The following is a 21,459-nucleotide window of genomic DNA, read 5'->3' as shown; positions in this document are numbered from 1 at the left end:
CATTTTTTGAATTTCGAAATTTTGATATCACAAGACGTTTGGACAAAACTTTTTCGCGTTTTCGAGCGCTCGGACCCTTTTCGTTTCTGGCCACTCAATTCACGTACTCTTCAGCTCATCTTCTTTTTGCTTCAGTTCATCCACATTGTGCCTAATCATCGTCTGCAAACTTGTTGTCCGATGCTGCTCTGTTTCCAATTGTTTAGTTAAAGTCTCTTTTTTTGTAAGCTGTAAATAAATATAGTAAATAAGCAATGAAAAGAAATATCTGAAAAGTATCAGTAAAGCATTAAATTCGTAAAGCATTAAATAACTACCAATCTCTGATGAACTTCATCCAGACTCTTTCTCAGTTTTTTCATCGGAATTTCGTCCACATCTAGAAGAATTTTTAAATTCGACGCATGTTTCTCCTTAATGGACTCCAAATTTTTCTCTTTAGCTTCACGGGCTGATTTTTGCAAATCCAATTCAGCCTGCAACGAACTATGCTGATGCATCAATGATATCTCTTCATCCAATTTTTGAATCTCATTTTCAATTTCATTCCGTTTCTTAATCTCCTCGTTTATCTTAACTTTAGTAGCATTCACGTCCATCTTTTTGCCCAAAGCTTCACATCGATTATTTACTTCACGAAGTTTCATTTCGATTTCATTTAATCTCTTTCCTGCTACTCCCGCCTGAAAAATAAAAACATTTTTAAATCAATTTTTTAAATTAGTCCCGTTTTTTAAATTAAAACTTCAACAAGTACCTGCGTAATTTCAGATTGGACAGTGGTGATTTCTTTTCTGATCTCCGACAATTCCTTCTCTCGTACGTTTGTTTCAGACTCGACTTTCGACTTGTCAGATCTCAGAACATCTATTTGTTGTTGCAGACGTTTCTCTTCGATTTCTTTTTGCTGTCGAGTGTCTTCAGCATCACGTTCGAGGTCCTCAAATTTTTCTTTCAAGGTTCGCAGGTAGTCATCAATTTCTATAAAGATAAATCAATATAATTGGAGAAGACCAAAAATTTATTTCTTAAAATAGGGCCAATCCAGGAGGAAATTCATTTAAATAAAACTAATGTAGGTATTATATTCTCAAGACTTGAAGTAGAAATTTACTATATTTTTAACAAAATAGTTGAATTTTCAAACCAAAAAGACTAGTCGTCCACAAGAATTGAGTTTTCAAGCTAAAAAGTCGAATGTTTCAGAAAACAGTTGTCTTTTAAACCCAAAAAATGCATTTTGAACCCAAGAAAGATTTTTCAATCAAGAAAAAAAAATTGTTGAACTTTCATGCCAAAAAGATGAATTTTCTACAAAACAGAATTTCAATCAAAAATATGAATCTACAAAGAAACAAACGAGTTTTCAACAAAGTAGTTTAACTTTGAACCAAAAAGTTCAACTTTCAACTAAATAGTTGAATTTTCAATGAATAAAGTTTAACGCTTAATGAAAACTGTAATACATGATATTTTAACCAAGAAAGTTATGTAATACTCAACCAAAAGAGATGCATTTTTTAAACTAAAAATACAAATTTCCAACTAAGAACTACTTTTCAGTCAAGAACGAAAAAAACTTCAACCAACTGTGGAACTTTCAAGCTAAAAAGGAAAAATTTCTACAAAATAGTTGAATTTTCCAACAAAAGAGTTCATTCTCAAAAAAATAGTTAAATTTTTAACCAAAGAGATGAACCTTCATTAAAAAAATTAATTTTTTACAAAGTAGTTCAACTTTCAACCAAGCAATTGAATTTTCAACAGAATAGTAGAATTTTTAACCAAAAGAGATGAATTATGAGCCAAACATATAACAGTAGACTTTTCAATTAAAAAGAATTAACTTTCAATACAAAAATATGAATTTCCTACCAAAAGATGAATCTTCAATGCGAAAGGTGGAATTTTCTATTCAAAAAGACTTATGTTCAACAAAACAGTTGAAATTTCGACCCAAAAATGGGACTTTTTGAAAAAATAGTTCAATTAAGAAAACAGTTCACAAAAAGTCCCGTTACATTTTTAAAGATAATGAAAAAGCCGTATCAAAAACTGATAACTGAAATAATAGGAATTTGAATAAAGTAATAATAATAATAATAAAGTAATTGAACCCAATAGTATAATTTTTAACTGACAAAGATGAATTTGATATAAAATAGTTTTTATCAACTAAATAGTTTAACTAAATTATTAATAATTATTAATAACTACTAATAATTTTAACTAAATAATTACACTTTCAATACCAAAAGTTAAATAATTAAATTTTAAGTTAAAAATACTAATGTTTAATAAAACAGATACATTTTCAACTACAACTATGTAGTTTTCATATGGAATAAGTTAAATTTTCAGTTAGAAAAATTACTTTCCACAAAAAAACCAACTTTCAATTTTTAAAAATCAACTTTCAAAAAAATAGTTACATGTTCAAACAGTGACGAATTTTCAAATAAAATTGTAAATATTTAACTACAACAGTTGCATTTTAAACAAGAAAGATGAATTTTTAACTGAGATTCTGAATCTTGAACTAGAATAATTGAATTTTTTACCAAAAAAAAATATTTAACTACAACAGTTGCATTTTAAACAAGAAAGATGAATTTTTAACTGAGATTCTGAATCTTGAACTAGAATAATTGAATTTTTTACCAAAAAGATTCATTTTTAAAAAAGAAGATTAATTTCTATCAAAAAAGACGAATTACCAACTTAATAAGATAAATTTTCAACCAAAAATTGAATAATTACATTTGTAGTAATAATAACAAATCTTTGGCGAGCTACTAAAGTGCAGGTAAGGATAGAAGGAGTCAAGAGAATAGGAGGGACAAAGAAAGGAAAAGAAGGAATGTTTCTAGTAAAAGTGGGGAGTAAGGAGGAGAAAAAGAAAATTATGGAGGGAAAAAAATTATTGAGAGGAAGAAGGGAAAGAATTGAAGAAGATCTGACATGGAGGGAGAGGAAAAGGAGATGGCAAATAGAGCAGAGGCCTTGGGTAGAGAGGAAAAGGGGCCATATGGTGTGGATAGGGTGAGACAGGTTATGGATAAATGGGGAGGAATGTTGCTGGGATGAAGAATTAGAAGAATTAAGGAAAAAATAAAAGTCTTGCGAAAGGTAGGGGGAAGGGAGACGAAAAAGAGTTTAGAAATAAATCAGAGGGTTTTCCAAACGGCAAAAGGGAAACAAAGTGAAGAGGAAAGAAGAGGGAAGGGAAGAGAGAAACGTGAAAATAGCTTTCTGAAATGTGTCAGGTTTGAAGAACAAGAATAAAGGATTTTGGGAAGAGTTAGAAAAGTGGGATGTGATTATGAGAAGTGAAACTTGGGCAGATGAGAAGGATTGGAAGGGAATAAAAAAGTTGTTACCGAAAGGTTATGTGTGGACAATGCAAGAAGCAAGAAAAGAACACGTTAAAGGGAGAGGGATGGGCGGCATGGTGTCAGGGGTGACAAAAGAAATAGCAGTAAAAGGGAGAAAAGATGGGGACATGGAGGAAAAGGATGGAACAATGATAAGAAAAATTATAATTGGGAAAGTAGAAATAGCGTTGGTGTGTGTATACAGAAGAAGAGGGGAAGAGGGAGGCTGGAGAGTAATAAAGAGGTGGATGGAGGAAAAGAAGGAAGAATTGGTTTTAATAGCAGGGGACTTGAATGCATGGACTCGCGAACAAGGGAGAGGGTTATGAGATGAAGACAGGGAGGCATTTATAAGGAACTCCAAACATAGAGAGACGGACAGGGAGGGGAGGAAATGACTAGACATGATAGGAGAAACAGGATGGTTTATATGGAATGGCAATACGAAAGGAGATGAGGAAGGGGAGATCACATTCATAGGAAAGGGAGCAACAGTAATAGACTACATCTTAGCTGAAGAAAGAATGCGGCATATGATAGGAATTATGAAGATAGGGAATGAGATAGGGTCCAAGCACTTCCCGGTCATAGTTACACTAAGAGGCGCCAGTAAGCGCGGCAGAGGGAGAAAGGAAAAAGTGTGCGAAAGAAACACGAAAATAGGAATCTGGGGGGTAGATAAATTAAAAGAGTTTAAACAAAAGATGGAAAAGGAGAAGGTTATGTATGAAAAAGAGGAGGGAATATACTCTTTAATTGAAAGGTTGAAGGGGTCCATTGAAAAGGTAAAGGATGAGCTGGGTACTAATGAAGAAAGAGTAGGGGGAAAGAGAGGCTGGTGGGACGAGGAATGCTGGGAGAGTAAAGAGAGAATAAAAGAGTATGTGAGCAAATGGAGAAGAGGAGAAATGAAGAAGGAGGAGTATAATAGGAGGAAAAAAGAACATGAAAAGATGCTGGAAATAAAAAGACAAAGGGGAAAGGAAGAATATAAAGCAGAAGTAGAAAAAGCGATCAAAGAAGGTAGGGTGTGGGATGGGACAAATAGGGATAGAGGGGAAAGGAAGGGCGTTAACGAAGAAATAGAAATGGAGGAATGGACGGATTATTTCAAGGGTCTATTAGGGGGAGAGCAAAATAAGTTCAAAGGGGAAAATTGTAGGATAGTCCAAGGAGAAATGGAGAAAGGGAACGAGATAACAAGAGAAGAAGTGGATGAGGCAATAAATAGGTTAAAAAGAAACAAGGCGACGGGAGAAGATGGGATGGAGAACGAAGCGATGAAGTTTGGAGGAGAAGGGATTAGGGATGGGATGTGGAAGATCTGCAACAAGGTATGGAAAGGGGAAGGTTGTCCGGAAGAGTGGGCGACGGGACTGGTGGTACCGCTTGTCAAGAAAGGCGAAGGAAAGAAGGTAGAGGAATACAGAGAGATCACTCTCATGTCAGTCGGCTATAAAATATATCCAGAAATCTCAAGAAAAAGGTTGGAGAGTCAGGTAGAACAAAAAGAAAGTATCCCACATAATCAGACGGGATTTAGAAAAGGGATGGGAACCATAGACAACATGTACGTACTTAACTATATAGTTAACAGAAATTTGGGGAGAAAGAAAGGAAAACTAGTCGCTTTGTTCGTAGATTTCAAAGCAGCGTTTAACTCAGTGAACAGAAAAGTGCTATGGCAGGCAATGAAAGAGAGGGGTGTAGAGGAAAAGTTGGTGGAGAGGATAAAGGAATTTTTTACTGAAACCAGGATTAGGGTGAAAATAGGAAAGAAAAATGGGCAGATTTTCTGGACAGGCCGAGGTCTAAGGCAAGGGTGCCCGCTGAGTCTGTTACTATTTAGTATCCTATTGGCAGACTTAGAGGAGAAGCTAAAGGAGAAAGAGAAAGGAGAAACGGTTTTGGGTAATAGCAAACTATACTCTCTAGCATACGCGGACGATCTAGTTCTATTAGCAGATGATGAGAAGGGGATGAACCTAATGATGGGAATCTTCGAAGATTTTGTGGGAACAAAAGAGCTGACGATGAACGTAAATAAGACAAAGGTGATGTGTTTCAGAAATAGAAAGAGCAAAATAAATTACGTTTGGAAGATGAACGGACAAAAAGTGGAAATTGTGGAGGAGTTCTGTTACCGACGTTTTTGGTTTGAGGCAGAAGGGGGAAACGAGGTGCAGGTAACGAAAAGAACTGAATGTGCGAGTAAAGTAATGGGCCAAGTATGGGGTATAGGAAAGAGAAGGTTCAAGAACGATTGGAGAATGAGGGTCTGGTTGTTTGATGCGTTGGTGTGGGCGGTGTTGTGTTATGGTGTGGAGATCTGGGGATGGAATTAACATAGGAAAGTAGAGAGCATGAATGAGCGATTTCTGAGGTGGGTAATGGGGGTTAGCTGGAGTTGCCCAGGATATATGTTAAAAGAAGAGTTAGGAAGAGAAAATATGGTTACTAGACAAATTAAGAGAGTCTGGAGGTTTGAAGAGAAGCTAAAAAGGGGAGAGGGATGTAGAATTGCACAAGCATGTTTCGGCGAAATTCGGAACAATGAAGCCAGAGGTAATGTGGGAAAGTCAAAATGGGAGGAAGAAAGGAGAAAAATAAGAAGGGTGTGTAATATTCGAGAAGGGGTTATGGAGTGGCAGGACATGGAGTTAGAGCTATTAGTTAAACAAGGAGAAGAGAGATGGATAAAGATTATAGATTCGAGGTACAATAGATGGTATATGATGGTCAAAGGGTTGACGGAACCAGAATATCTGCAAAAAATAAAAAAAAAAAGGAAGAAAAATGGAATAGGGTTGTACGGTTCAGAATGGGAGAAGGAGTGAGAGCATGCAGATATTGGATGGATGAAGAAGAGAATTTATGCAGAGTATGTGGATACTAAATGGAGTCATGGGCACATGTATTAGAGAGATGTACAGGAGAGGAAGAGGGACAGTTGAGTGTGGATGAGTGTGTAAGATGGATCTTGGATGGTAGTGGACAGGGAGTGATGTGGATGAAGAAATTAGAAGAAGTAAGGGAAAGCAAGGGAGTAGGGCAGAGCCAAACGGGTGATCCTGAAAAGAGACAGTAAAAAACGAAAATTGTTTTCAATATCGTGGAAAATGCATTTTTTTATCAAACCAGTAAAAGGGAGAGATTAAAAAATACATACAACTAAAATTATGGAATATTCAATTAAATATTTACATTTTCAGCTTAAAAAAGAAAATAATTTTGAACAAAAACAGAAACAAATTTTCAACAAAACCGATAAATTTTCGACAACAAAATTTCTTTTCATCAAAAGAAAAAACATGTTTTTTGATCAAATAGCGCATGGTTCAACCAAAATATTGAATTTTTAACGAAAATGATAAATTTTCAATAAAAAAATTTCTTTAAAAAAAAAAAGAATTTAACTTTCGACCAAGTAATTTTGTTCCAACCTAAAAGATGAATTTTCAACTTGCAAAGAAAAATATAATTTTCAACAAAAAAAAAAATCCATTTTTAACAAAATATGAGGATTTTCAACGAAATAGTTGAATTTTCATCCAAATTGTTGAATTGTGAACAAGAAAAGACCATCTTTCAACCAAATTGATGACATTTCATCCAAAATGATGAATCTTCAACTGGAAAAGTTGAATTTTATATCAAAAAGATGAATTTTCAACCATAAAAATTAATTTTCTACAAAAAAGGCGATTTTTTCACAAAGTACAAACATTTGTAAACTGGTTTAATTTCTAAATAAAAAATATATATAAAGAACAAATTATGATTTAATTAGATTAAACTGAGATAATCTGGAAGACCTGCAACTTCAGATAAAGTGAAATCACTTTTCTAAATTAACAAAAATAGTTAAAATAATGAAAGGTTTTTTAATTATATTTCCAGTCATTTCTCGGTTAAGTCGCCACCCTGCAAATAGATACATTGACATGCTAAAAAGATTAATTTTATTATAAGACAGACAAACTTTCATAATAAAAGTTAATCTTCAACCTACAAAGATGAATTTTTTTAACAAAAAAGATCATTTTTCTACCATAAAATGGAAATTTCAATCCAAAAGGACGAATTTTCTATAAAAAAGTGCGAATTTTCCAATTTTCGCTAAAGGAAATGAACTTTTAACCAAAAACAGTTTGATTTTCTTACTGGATCCTATTAATTCTGTTAGTATTCAAGCGAAAAAAAAAACGAAAAAAAGTGAAAGTTGCTTTAAAACAGAGACAAACAATTCAAAATACTATTAAATACAATTTTTCTAACTATAAAGGTTTCATGATAAATTATTCAATATTTTATTTTATCAATTAAAATGGTACATTTTTTTCAAGCTTTGAACTTGAATTTTAAAACTTTCATTGTGATTAGAATTGAAACTAAATGTAGCGAACTTCTGAGAAAACAGAAAATGTTAACTTTCGCATTTCACTACAAAAAAGTAAAAATAAAGTCGCACGATCCGAGCCCTGGTTAGTTGATATTAATATAATAGTTAACAACCCAAAATGTTCTCAAAAATAGTTGAATTATCAAAAAAATGATTTAATTTTCAACCTGACAGTAGAAGTTTTAACTAAAAGAAATGCATTCTCAGCTATAAAAATATAATAGCAGACTTTTTAATTATTATAATTATTAAACTTTCAACTAAAAATAATTGGGTTTTTTATGGGATTCTACTAATTCAGTTCGCATTTAAGCGAGAAAACGAGAAGAAAGGAAAGTTTCTCGAAAACAGGGAAAAAATAAAAACTCTTTTAAGAAGGAGGGAAAGAGGAGAATAGGGAAAATATTGTGAAGTCTGGGAATATTTATTTCAAATACATATTACCATTATCTGAGATGTTGCTCAAAGAAACCTTGACATCCAAGGTGGCTAAAGCGTTTTCTAGCATCCTGTTTCTATTAGCAATTCTATCATTATGATCCTTCATTTTCTGCTTCAAAGTTCCTATTTGAACCCTGTATTCTGCAATATCTTTCGCTAATTTTTCTTCCTTCCTTGCCTCCGCTTGCAATTTCAATTCAAACTATCATGTATTAAAAAAAGTATGAGTAAACTCTATAGTTGTGGAAAAGAAACGCTGACAAAATTCTCTAAATTGAGACCTACTTCTCTTATATCAGCATTCTTTTTCGAAAGAAAGCTTTCATTTTCTTGCAGTTCGAGTTTAAGCTGCTCCGTCGTGCCTTCGTAAATCTTATGGATGCTCGATTTGAGATTGTTAACGTCCTTTTTAGCCAAATTGTACTCCATTTTCTTCTTATCTGTAACCAAATATTTTACTCAGGGTGGGCGTTTTAATCAAAGAAAAAAATTAACTGAAACGCACTAAAACTTTAAAAGAGAACAGTTTTAAGTGAAATGCAAATAAACTGCAAAATTTAGAACTCTTATAAATTATAGAGTTGAAAGATTCAGATTAAGCTCCACAAATATAAAATCACATTAACATTTATAATAATCCAAATTAAAGAATAAAGCAATGAACTTTAAAATTTTTCAAAATTATATTATTTCCAGTAATTTTCAGCCGGACACATTCAAAATTGAAAAATAATTTTTTTAACTTAACACTTCTTAAATTAGAAGTTAAATTATTTTTATTTTAAATAGTCTACGCATGCTTCAAATCCAAATTCAAAATCATTTTTAAATTTTTTGTCAGAACTTTTAAATTTATTTCAAAATGAATTGAATTTTTTCTATAACTTTTAGAAAATCCTGCAAATTAAAAAAAAATTAATTTATAAATAACAATAGAACACTTACTATTTGTAAAAATATTAGAGTAATATTAGGTTTTTTTAAGAATTGTAAAAGACTACAAAATAATAAAAAATTTCTTAAGATTCTTAGGAAAATTGAAAATGATTTTTCACTTTGAAAAATTATTGTAACAGAAAGTTTAAGAAGATTTTAAGAGATTTAAAAAGTGATTAAAGAATAACATGGAAAATTTTAAGGATTTTATTTACTTTGCTGGATTTTCAAACACTGCAGGAAAATTTCGATTAATTTTAAAATATATTTAGAAGTTCTGAAAAAAATGTTAACACTTCTTCGAAAATCTAAAGATTCAAAGCTTTCTATGTAAAGCAATTCAGTTTCAAATTGTTTTCTTTTAAATATTTGGTTTCAATTTACTCGTATTAAATAACCAGTGAAATATTGTTGAATACTTATTCTTTTTCTACATTAAGAAATTTCAAATTAAATGGGATAAAAATTCAATCATTTAGACTGACAATATTTTAAATTTGATAAAAACCTTTAATTATGACTATATTATTATGAATTTATTTTTAAGTGCAAAATAGTAAAACGTACGTTTACATGTTTTAACAACTGAAAAAATGAACGGATCTAGAATTCTTTGGTCAAATAAATTATTGTTCAGATTTCTATACTTATAGTACAGATCCATTTTAAAAATAATTTATTTATATTTACAATTGATCAAATAAAACTGTTTTTTATGAAAAAATTTCAACTCTAAATGCTCTTAATTTTTAATTGTTTAAATTCTCAAAACTGCACTTTAATTATTTTAAAAACTGTTAAAATCGAACTTGGGCAGCTTTTTCATCTGAAAATTCGTAAAATTTCCGGATTCCCGGTCCGGTGGCCAACCTGTTTTTTATAAAACAATCTTCGATTTTTAAAACTTCTAATTTTCAATTTTTTTAACCTTTAAAACTGCATTTTAAAATAATTTATATTAAAATATATGCATAAGAACTAAAAATCCAAACTGGAAAATTTTTAAAGTGAAAGATTTTCGAATTAAGCATTCTAAATTAAATGATATAGTAAGTTATAAAAATCACAAGTTAGGAAATTAGTTTAAAAAGGTTGAAATCACAGTTGGACAACATTTTTCATCTAAAATTTTTGTAAAATTCACGGTCGAAAAATAAATCCACTGTCATTTCCCGGTTTTCCCCGGTCCCATAAAATTCCCTGTCATTTTCCGGTCCAGCGGCCACCCTGTTACTGCAGATTCTGAAAGAAACGCTAAATAATTGATAATTTTTGCATTTAAAACTGTTTACCCTCATTTATAGTTGTGGTTCTGTATTCATTTTCCTTCTCATCAAGCGCTTGAATCTTTTCACGAAGGGGTTTAAGATCTTCCTTTATTTTCTCGCTTCTTGCGATGGATTCTTCTTTTCTCTCAAGGAGTTTTTCCAAATTTTTCTCTCTTTCCGTTACTTCATTTTTAAGCACGGCAAATTTTTCTTTCTCGGCTTTGATCGTTTTGGTAAGGGCGGTACGGGATTTAATAAGTCCTCTCACATTGTCCAATGCTTTGTTAAACTTTGTGGTACCGAATATTTCGTCAAACTTCTCTTTCAGTTTTTTCCCATCTTCGAAGGGCCAATTTAACTCTTCTTGATGGCAAAATAGAACGTAGTTTAATATTGGCTTCGATACTCCCATGTGTGTGACCATGGTTTGGGCTATGTCAGCGCAACGACCATTAATCATTATTTTCTACGATTTAAAAAGGAGAATATCGTTAATAATTATTCAAATGTAATTAGAGTCGATACAGGTAAGTGTAATACAGAGAAAATTTCCAATGAATAACAAATTAGTTATTAACTTTTTTTTATTACAACATAAATATTGTATCTCTTATTAGCGAAAATTGCGTACTACGTGCGCTTATTAAACGTTTTGTTATTTGATTTCCTTATTATTTCAAGCGATTCTTTGGAAGGAAATTCAAGCTCTCTTCCAGGTCAAGCAGACAAATTTTTCTAGATATCCTTTTTTTTACATCAAATAATGAAATAATCGTTTATTATTGGGACTGGTGGTTAGAGTTCTTAAATTCCCGAGAATTTAAGTTCAGGTTATATAACCGAGAATATGACAGAATTTAGGAAAATTTAAAAGAATTTAAGAATTCATGATTTTTGACAATATTTTTATTCTTCAGGTTATATCAGCGGTTGAATATACATTATTTTCTTGTTCAGGCATATTCGGGAATTACCGTGTTTCATATACTTGAAATTTTCAAATATATTAGTTTATTTCAAACAAAAAAAAAGTTTTTTCTACTTTAAAAGATAACTCTTTAACAAAACACTGGAATTTTTAACATAATAGTTGAATATTCAACCTAAAAAGACAAATTGTCAACAAAAAAGATTCATAGTTTATATTTTAATAAAAAAAGAATGAAATTTATACAACAAAAGAAAAGGATTTTAAAACGAAAAAGGCGAATTTCCAAAAAATAAAGATTTTTAATTTAAAAAAATAAATAAAAGTTTGCATGAATTATTGAAACTTCAAACCAAAAGACAAATATTCTTTACAAAAATGCAATTTTTAAACAAAAAATATCACTTCAACAAAAAATTAATTTTCCACGAAACTGATGCATTTTTACGGGAAAAAAAATGAAATTACAAACTAAAAAATTATTTTTTACAACAAAAAATCCGAATTTTTAACTAAAAAATATCAAGTTTAAAAAAATGGAAAAGTTCCAATTTCTATTAAAAAATTAATTCTAAACAAAAAAAGAAGTGTTTTCCACTAATTTTAAACCAAGCATAAGCCTTCAATAAAAAAAGTTCACAATGTAGCTTAACTTTGACCCAAGTAGTTGAGTTTTCAATTTGAAAAGATTCATTTATAAAAAGATAATTAAACTTTTAACTAAAGAGATAACTTTTCAACTTAAAATATAAATCTTTAACAAAGAAAAGTGATTTCTTAACAAAGCGATTTAACCAAATGTTTTAAACAAATTAGTTGAATTATCAAGCAAAACAGAACGATTTTTAACCAAAAAGTTGAATTTTCATACAAAAAATGAAATTTTTTCTATAACAGGTGAAGTTTTAAATCAAAAAGATACATTTTCAAGCAAATAGTTCAATTTTCGATTGAAAAACATTTTTGTCGAGTTTTCATGATTAAAGTATGAAATTTTCTACAAAAAAAATTCAATTTTCAATCCAAAAAGACGAATTTTTAACCAAAAACGATGACTTTTTAACAAAATTGTGGATTTCTTTAACAAATAGTTGCAATTTTATCAAAAAATATGAAATTTATCTTAAAGCAAAATAATTTTTTATTACAAAAAAGTTGAGTTTTTATCCAAAAATGATTCCAATTAACTTCAACTGTTTTGTTGAAAATAAGCTGTTTGATTGAAAACTTGTTTTTTCCTTTGGACAAAAAGAAATTTTTTGCCGTAAATTTAAGTATTTTCTTGATTTTTTTTTGTTTAGTTGAAAATTATTATTCTTTTGAACTAAAAATGTAACTATTGTTCCAGTTGAATATTCCATCATTTTAGTTAAAAATTCATCTCTTTGGTTGAACAATTATTGATTTAACTCAAAATTTATTTATCCAATTTTTGATTATAAAATGATGACATTGTTTAGTTCAAAATTCGTTTTTTTTTTGTTGAAAATAAATTTTTAACTTAAAACGTAATTATTTCAGTTTTGGTTGACAATTTACCTTTTTCTAGTAAAAATTAATTTTTATTGTTGAAAATGCAACTATTTCGTTAAAAATTTATCTTTTTGTTTGAAAAATAATCTCATTTTTTTTAAATTCATCTCTAGCAAATAGTTGCATTTTTATCAAAAAATATTAAATTTATCGTGAAGAAAAATAATTTTGTATTACAAAAAAGTTGAGTTTCCATCCAAAAAAGATTCCAGTTAACTCAGTAACATCAAAAATTGAATTTTTGTAGCAAAAAAATAAGTTTCTACAAAAAAAAAATGAATTTTCAATCCAAAAAGACGAATTTTTTTTAGCCAAAAGGGATGAATTTTTAATAAAATAGTTCAATTCTCTACCAAATAGTTGCATTTTTGTCCTAAAAAAGATCAATTTTGTACTAAAACAGATCGATTTGTAATAAGAATCAATTTTTTTTATAAGTGGAACTACCCAGAAAATATTTCAGTTCATATTTCAACACCAAAATATAAATTTTAAACAAAAAAAAAATTTTCTACGAAATAGTAAGTTTTTAAGAAAGTGGTATAACAGCTTAATTTCTAACCAAATATTTGCACTCTAACAAAAAAGATTTAATTTCTGCTAAAGCAGGTAAACTTTAAAATAAAAAGACAAACTTTCAAAAAAAAAAAAAAAAAAAAAAGAGTTGAATTTTCAACCGAAAAGTTAACAAAAAAATGCAATTTTCTATTAATTAAAATAAATTCTGAGATTCTCATAAGTTCTTAGAGAATTTGTTTCTCGGCTATATTCTCCGTAATATTCTTATTCTCGTTGCCGTTCTCAAAGTAATTTAACCGGCTCAGAACTCTCATGGTGGTCTACCATTGCGCCACCTGGTGCCCAAAACTGAAACTAGAAAGAGTAGGTACAATTTTAAAGTTGTACATTAATTTTTTCATAAAAGTGATTTTACGATAGTTTTTTTGAAGTATAAAACAGTGATTGAATACTAAAAACAAATCTTCATAAAAAAAACAAATAGTTTTAGATAGAGTTTTCATATTATATAGTGAAAAAACACATTTTTGTCAAATAGGTTTAAAAAATATATAATATTTCATTATTTCACGTAAGTTTCAATGAATTTAATTTTGAATAAACTTTAAATAATGTGGCCGTTTTAATTCAAGAAAAAAATTCCCGGTAATTTTCTGGTTCGCAAACATTTTTCACGGTTAATGAAATTTAAAAAATCGAACTCGAAAGCTAACAATTTTTCCATTTGAATTAATAAAAACTGAGCTGCAAATGAAAGCACTTAAAGTGGAACTCTTGAATTTCAAGCTTTTAAAATAATTTACACGTATAAAATGGAAGCTACTAATACTTTTTAACAGAACAATTTTTAATTAAATGCAGTTAAACTGCAAAATTAATTTTTAACTTTTATAAATTGTAGAGTTCAAAGATTCTGAAAGTTAAATTATTTATATTTCAAATGGTTGAAAAATCTTTAAAATGCTTCTAAATTTTCTTTGAAAAGCTTGAAGGATCTGCATGTTGTTTACCTTTTGCTTTCAATTTTTTTTTATTACTTTTGAAATTATTTCAGAACTTCTAAGCATCCTTTAAAATGAATGTTTTTTCTCTATTTTTTTTTAATTCTGCCAAATTAAACCAATTTTCTTCAAATCTGCCACATTCATTTCTCATATTTTTGTAAATTTTTGTAAATATTTTTCAATAATCTCTCAAAATTATATTTTCAGAATCAAAATCATTATTAATTTTCATAGGAAAATTTTTTTATTCTTCTGAAGCCATTCCAAATTCTTAAACATCTTTTAAATATTCTGTTCGAAATCTTGGCGATACACGTTAAAATTTGTTTAAATTATTTGAAATCATTTCAAATTTTTAATTTAAATTAAATTTTTTTAAACTTCTAAATATTTCTTCAACTTCCTTGAATTTTTTAAAGAGTAATATGTTATTGTTAATGATACATCGAGGTTCAAAACTTTGACTTAAAATTAAATTTTTTAAATAGAACAATTAAAATCTAACGTAAAAAATTTAGTTTTTAATATTTAACTACAATTACTCATTGTAAATAAACAGTCAGATATTTCTAAATATTAAGTCATTCTCATTTTTCTTAATTAAAAAATTTCAAATTGAATGGTTTAAAAATGGAATATTTTAGACTGAATTATTATTTGAAATTTAATAAAAGCCTTTGTTTATGAATATATTATTTTCAAGTTATTTTAAAATTGAAAATATTTTATAAAATTTCAATCGGTCTAACTAATAAGACTTTCAATTGAAATAGTTTACATAATTTTTGACGTTAGAAACGGGAATTTTTAAAATTGCGAACTGATTTTGAATTGTCTTGTAAAATTAATTATTATTCGGTTTAAAATTTTTACAGAAAAGTTTAATTTTAAAAATCATTATTAATTTATAGTCACAGTTGATCAACTGAAAATGTATTTTAAAAAAGGATGGAAATCACAGTTGGACGGATATTTCTGTAAAAAAAATATGTTTCTTCACCTTATAAGATGTGAATTTGATCTAAACCCCTTTGTTTCTAATAAAGACTTACTTTTAGTATCCAAAAAATACTTTAAACTCCACAACAAAAATAGTTATAACGCTTTTATGCAAAAGTTAATGTAGAACTTAAAAATCGTACCCATTCTTTCTAGTTCGGATTTTTGTCACTAGGTGGCGTAGCGCAGTTTAATCATTCTCAATAGGTGTAAAAAATGATCCATTTCATATTTTATTGGCAAATAATTTTTTAAGAAAGAAACACCATAAATAAACAAGTTTTTAATTTTTTTCGAACATAAATAGTCTTTGAACTCCTTGACATCTTTATGAATTCATTGAAACCTCTAACAGTACTCAAAATCATTGTAAAAACTTGAAAGTTCTGTGAAATCTTCATAAATTTTTGTAAAATATTTGAAATCCTTGAAAATCATTGTGAAATTTTTTGAAATCTTGAAATTCTTATGAAATTATTGAAATATTTGTGAAAGACTTCTTCTTTGTTTGTGAAATCTTTTGATTTTTTCTCAAATTTATTGAAACCTTTTCAATTAGTTTAACAACTTTGAAATATTTTAGAAATCTTTCGTATTCATTTAAAATCATTGAAATATTTGAAATTGTTTTAAATCTTTGAAATGTTTTTAAATCTTTGTAATTTGGTGTGCTGTATCCTTTTTTAAATGTTTAGAATTGTTGTATTCTTTTGAAAACTGTATAAAATCTTTTGTATTAATTTGAAATTATTAAAATATTTTTAGTCTGTGTAAGATCTGTTGAAATCTTAGTAATCTGGTTTAACACAGCCTTTTTAAAATATTTAAAATCTCTGTATTTATTGAATTATTTGAAATCTTAGTCAAATCGTACTATTTCAAATATTAGTGAAATCATTTCAAATTTTCTAAAGTGTTTTGAAACCTATTGAACTCGATTCAAATGTTCGAAATTTTGAAAGTTTTAAAAGAAAACAAAAATTTAATTCAAGGTTTACGTGAAAAATTCAAGAAGATTTCCAGGTTTTCAAGATTTAAATAATAATAATTCCAGGTTTTCGAGGGTTTTAAGGTCGCTGGACACCCTGTATAAAATATAATTATTAATTATAAATAACAATAAATATTAAAGTAGCTTAATCGGTTTTCAGTAAACTGTAACTTTCATTTAAATATAAGATTTTATCCCAGCAGGATTAGAAGCAAGGCAAAAGATTAATAAGTGAAAATCTTGTATGTTATAGAAATTTTGAATGTATATCATAAAAATTACCGAATTTAAATAGGAAAACTGAAAATATACATACTGTTTAATTGTGAATTGTCAAGGATAAAAATTCTTCAATTTTAAAGAGTTACATTTATAAATTCTTCAATTTTAAATATGTATAAATAAAAATTCTTAAATTGCGAAGATTTTTAAATTAAAAAGTGAAGTTTGCAATTCTAGATTTTCAATTCAAAGTTCTACAATTTTAAGTAATTATTGTTAGAACACAATGTGAATTTCTTCCATTTTCACGATTTGCAAACTTCAATTTTGAAGATTTATAATGGAAAACTCTTTAATTCCGAAGGTGCACAAATAATAATTCTTAAATTTAGACGCTTTTTTAAAAAAAATTTAAGTTTACAATTCTAAGCCTTCCAAATTGAAGAAATATCTAATGTAGAGTATAAAAATTATAGAATTTTCTATTGTGAAACTTACAACAAGCGTAATTTTTTACATTCAATTTTCAAAGCTAAAAACTTTTCAATTTTAAACATATTCTAATGAAAGATCTACAACTTTCTAGATCAAAAGTCAAATTTCTAATTCTAATCTTCAAAATTGAAGAAATTAGGAATGTAAGTGATCAAAATTACAGAATTTACTATTTTAAAACTTAAAACTTACATAATGTATAAATAAAAATACTTCCATACAGTCAAAGACAAAGAAAAATATTTCCTTACACAAGTTTTTGTTGATTAAATGGAAAATCGCCTACAAATTATTCAAAGAATCCTGTTCATTACTATTATACGGCACAACCGCTTTCAATAAAATATTTTACCAAATTAAAGATAATACAACACCAATCTACGTGAACCTTTCTGCTTTAAAGAAAAAAAAATTCCATCATTTGTTGCAAAAAAAACCTAACCAAAAATCAAACATTCAAAGTTTCAGTTTCCCAAAAAACGTTGAAAAACTTGAATTGAGGTTCATATGCAATGAAACACAATTATATAACTAAATCGTGCTCAATTTTTGTTACAAATTAAATTCCAGCTGCTCTATCGTTTCCGCCGTTTGCGAACTGTAAACCAATTATTTATTTAAAAAATATGTGTAGTAATGGGACAATAAAGCTTTATAAGTCCACATCATTTGGAGATTATAACATTATAACTTTTTTTCTCAGTATACGCGCAAAGCTTGATCGCGATTTTGGCCATCTATAAGCAACTATTAAAAATGAAAAGTACAGTGATAATTTTGACAAAATTTGAAGAAAAAAAAATCTTTCCAAACCTTTAATATATCATTCATCAAAGTATAACTTTGTAATTTCATATCACACTTACCACTATCGACCCTAACACAATTAATACAAACTAATAAATATCAAATAGAAATACAATATTCTTACTCTATTTTCAGAAAACTCCGTTAAATATCAATTATCCCTCATAAATGGCAGCAGTATATCGAAATAGATAAAATATTGCTTCGCAATGAAATGAATGGTTTCTTACCTGTTTTGTATCAGGATTAATTGTAGTCACAGTGGCATCTAGAGATTTCATTTTTACGGATTTTGGTTGCTGTACGCATTCAAGAGTCCTGCACACGGTTACCGATTGACCCTTTTTATCGATTATTTCAAGTTTTACTTGACCTCTGACCTAAAATTATTATTTTCACGATACTTCTTTAATGGTTATGAAAGGGTTCACGCATAAATTACGTAGTCTTCTGAATGAGGAGGGGGGGGGGGGGCACAACCCCGACAATATAATTTACCTAATAATATTAGCAGTACCTGACCATATTAGTATTATTATTAAATGTAATGAAAATAAAATACGCGAAATAAGAATAACAGAAAATAAACAAATAATGAATCATCCCCAATCACGAAAGGTGCATTTCTGAAATCCCTCCCTTAATGTAAAATACCGAGATTTCCATACATGTAAAATATTAACTCTGTTAATTAAATAAACAGGGAACCTTATCAAATTAGTTTTATAAAATAAAATATATTAATAATGACAATACGTATTTAGTTTTATAAACGTACAATTTTATAACTACTTCAGGGACTAAAATGTTGCGTAGTCCGACAAACTTCGTGCAGTCCGTATTTCAAAAATAAAAAAATGTGCAATGGAAAAATAACTTTATTTTCTAGGCAAAATTTAGAGGTTTTCTAACTTGAAATTTTGAAAGTATTAGAAATTAACTACACTGTTCATTTCAACTATTATTATTTAGCCTATTTTCCACATTTTATTGTTTTTTCTTCTTATCTTATATGCGAACTGAATTAATAGAACCTTATAACAAAATCCAACTATTTTTGGTTGAAAGTTCATTCTATTTTGTTTGGTTGAAAATGAACTTTTTTCGAAAATTCGTATTTTTGGCTCAAAAATGCAAAAATGTTGTAGAAAATTAAACTACTTGTTCAAAACTTGAACATATAAAAACATTTTATTAGTTCAAGATTTACTATTTAGGTTGAAAGTGCACAGTCGGGTACGGGTGGACATGCAAAAAATTTCCCAAAAGGGAATCAAATGGTGCGTCAGCGATTTAAAAGCATACAATAAGTATAAATATTCCCAAAATTTCAAACCATTAGCCGCCATATTGGATGAGTTAATGGGGAGGGGAGTCCATTTTCGTTTTTACTCTGTTACTGTTTTTTTTTCGTTAGAAAAAATCTGCAAAATTTCACAGAACTTTTTTTAAACATTCACAACATGCATCATTTTTTCGAAAAAAAATTAGCGGGTTATTCACTCAAAAAATATTTCAAAATTTAAAGAAAGATAGTTTTTTGTGTGATAAAACTCAATTACTATCAGTTTATCACATATTAGTTACCCAAAGGGCTATTACTGGGATTTAAAAAAATTTTTAAATTTAGGAATCTTAGTGTAAAAGATTTAAAATAGTAATTTTCTCATTAGGTGGTCCAAATTTACCCTGTAAAAATTCAACTTTCGAAATTTATGACCCCCCCCCCCCAATTTGTTTATTTAACGGACAAAGAAATAGCGTAATTTTTTCCAACGTTAGGCTGTCAACCGTTTTATTGTGCCCAGAAAATGAATTATACAAAGTTGATAAATGTTTATTTTTTTAAACCAGTTTTCCCCCTAAAATCATAAAAAGTTATTACTTTCATGAAATAGAACAATATTGAAGAATCTTGAGCGCAATATGTTTTTAAAAGATATTTGATAATTATTAAAGAAAATTTTATTTGCTAGAACATTTTTTTCCTGTAAAAAGAGAAAAGTTATTATTTTCTGGAATGAATATTACAATGAACTGTTGTTAGGAACAATATTTTTATCTAAAGGACATTTTGCAATTTTTCAAACCATTTTTATCTATGTAAATCCTGAGAAGTTATTCTTTTCTGCAATTTATTATAAAATTAAAGGATAAAGAGACCCATATTTTTTTCTAAATGACATTTATCAATTTTTAAAAACATTTTTTCCTCGAAAATTGTAAAAAACTATTACTTTCTGGAAATAATAACAAGATCAAAGAATCTCGAAAGAAATATATTTAAAAAATATATTTGATAATTATTTTAGTTCTTCCCAATACGACGTTAAATTACAGGTGTTTATTAAATAACAAATATATTGTAATACAAAGAGAATCATAAAAAATATTTATAATTATAAATTATAAATGAGATACGGGACACCCACTATGAAAAATTCAAATAAATAATGAGATGTAGGTTTGCTTAAAATTTTCCTTTTGATAAATATTGCTATTTTGTAAATTTACAATTATAGATACTTTGTATTTTTAATGTTTCAGTAAACATTTACTCTAAATTTATGAATTTAAAAATCAAAATGTGCCATATACAGGAATCTTAGGACATGAAAATACCAATCCTATTTTTATACGGAATTGTGTAATTTGCACATGTTTGAAATAGAGCAAATTAAGAATATGCTCAACATTGATTAATTGATTTTCAATTATTTCAACAAATTTACTTTGTTTAAATAATTTTTCTTTCGAAATTCCGTTTTTTCCTCAAAATTATTACTATTAGTCTAGTGAAATATTCATTAACATTAATTTCTTAATTTTCCATTATTTAAGCAAATTTCATGTTTTCAAATACATTTTTTAAAAATTATTTTTTTTTGTTATCAAAACATTACTGTATTATCGTTATAATAAATATATATAAATTATTACTTATTTTCAACAACCTTAAATATGTTTAAACAATATTTTTCGCAAAATTTACTTCATGAAATTAAAATATACTTCATAAATGTTATGGGATAATTAAACGTTCTAAAGTCAAAATCTCACGAAAAGGCAAAAGATTTTTTCCTTAACTCGCGATTTTATCAGCTTTCCTCCAGGCACTCTCGTTATCTGATGATTAAACTCTATTTTTGTACTGGACTATTTTTGTCGTTAGATGCACGCTTTTCGAAATTATCGCGAAACCCCAACTTTGGGGGGCTTGTTTGTTAGAATTAAGGGTGTTTCCTCCCACCGGCCAGAGGGAAACTCTTGATATTTGATTCGGATGCCATATGGAACCACGTACGATAAATATCAAAACTTTATAAATTTATTCTGGAAAAAAGTCTAATTTTAATGGACTATTGAGTTTTATCACACAACAAAACTGTTTTGAGTGAATTTCGCGCCAAAATATTTTCGAAAAAATTATGCAAGTTGAAAATTGTGGGTCCGGATGCAATAAGGGCACATAAAATTTTTTCGTGCGAAAACGAAGTCCCCTGGAGGCTTTAGAAAAAATTTTAGAATTTTAATTTTCAA

The 21,459-nt window shown here is 28.4% G+C and overlaps 1 protein-coding gene across 1 annotated transcript in view; it reads right to left on the bottom strand.

Moving 5' to 3' along the window:
• The window catches only part of LOC117169353 (DNA repair protein RAD50), a 58,922-nt gene that overhangs the window by 35,654 nt on the left and 1,809 nt on the right, over nucleotides 1–21,459 (bottom strand). Inside the window, exons 2-8 of the mRNA XM_033355691.1 lie at nucleotides 18,150–18,299; nucleotides 10,446–10,887; nucleotides 8,503–8,657; nucleotides 8,221–8,419; nucleotides 758–981; nucleotides 318–683; nucleotides 108–228 (exon numbers count right to left, since the gene is read on the bottom strand). Of these exons, the coding sequence (XP_033211582.1) occupies nucleotides 108–228; nucleotides 318–683; nucleotides 758–981; nucleotides 8,221–8,419; nucleotides 8,503–8,657; nucleotides 10,446–10,887; nucleotides 18,150–18,299 (1,657 nt within the window). The remainder of the gene's footprint in view (nucleotides 1–107; nucleotides 229–317; nucleotides 684–757; nucleotides 982–8,220; nucleotides 8,420–8,502; nucleotides 8,658–10,445; nucleotides 10,888–18,149; nucleotides 18,300–21,459) is intronic.

This window comes from Belonocnema kinseyi, chromosome 3 (genome assembly GCF_010883055.1).
Source record: "Belonocnema kinseyi isolate 2016_QV_RU_SX_M_011 chromosome 3, B_treatae_v1, whole genome shotgun sequence".
Classification (NCBI taxonomy): domain Eukaryota; kingdom Metazoa; phylum Arthropoda; class Insecta; order Hymenoptera; family Cynipidae; genus Belonocnema; species Belonocnema kinseyi.
The sequence above is the reverse complement of the archived record's forward strand: the minus strand, read 5'-3'. Positions and strand labels throughout refer to the sequence as shown.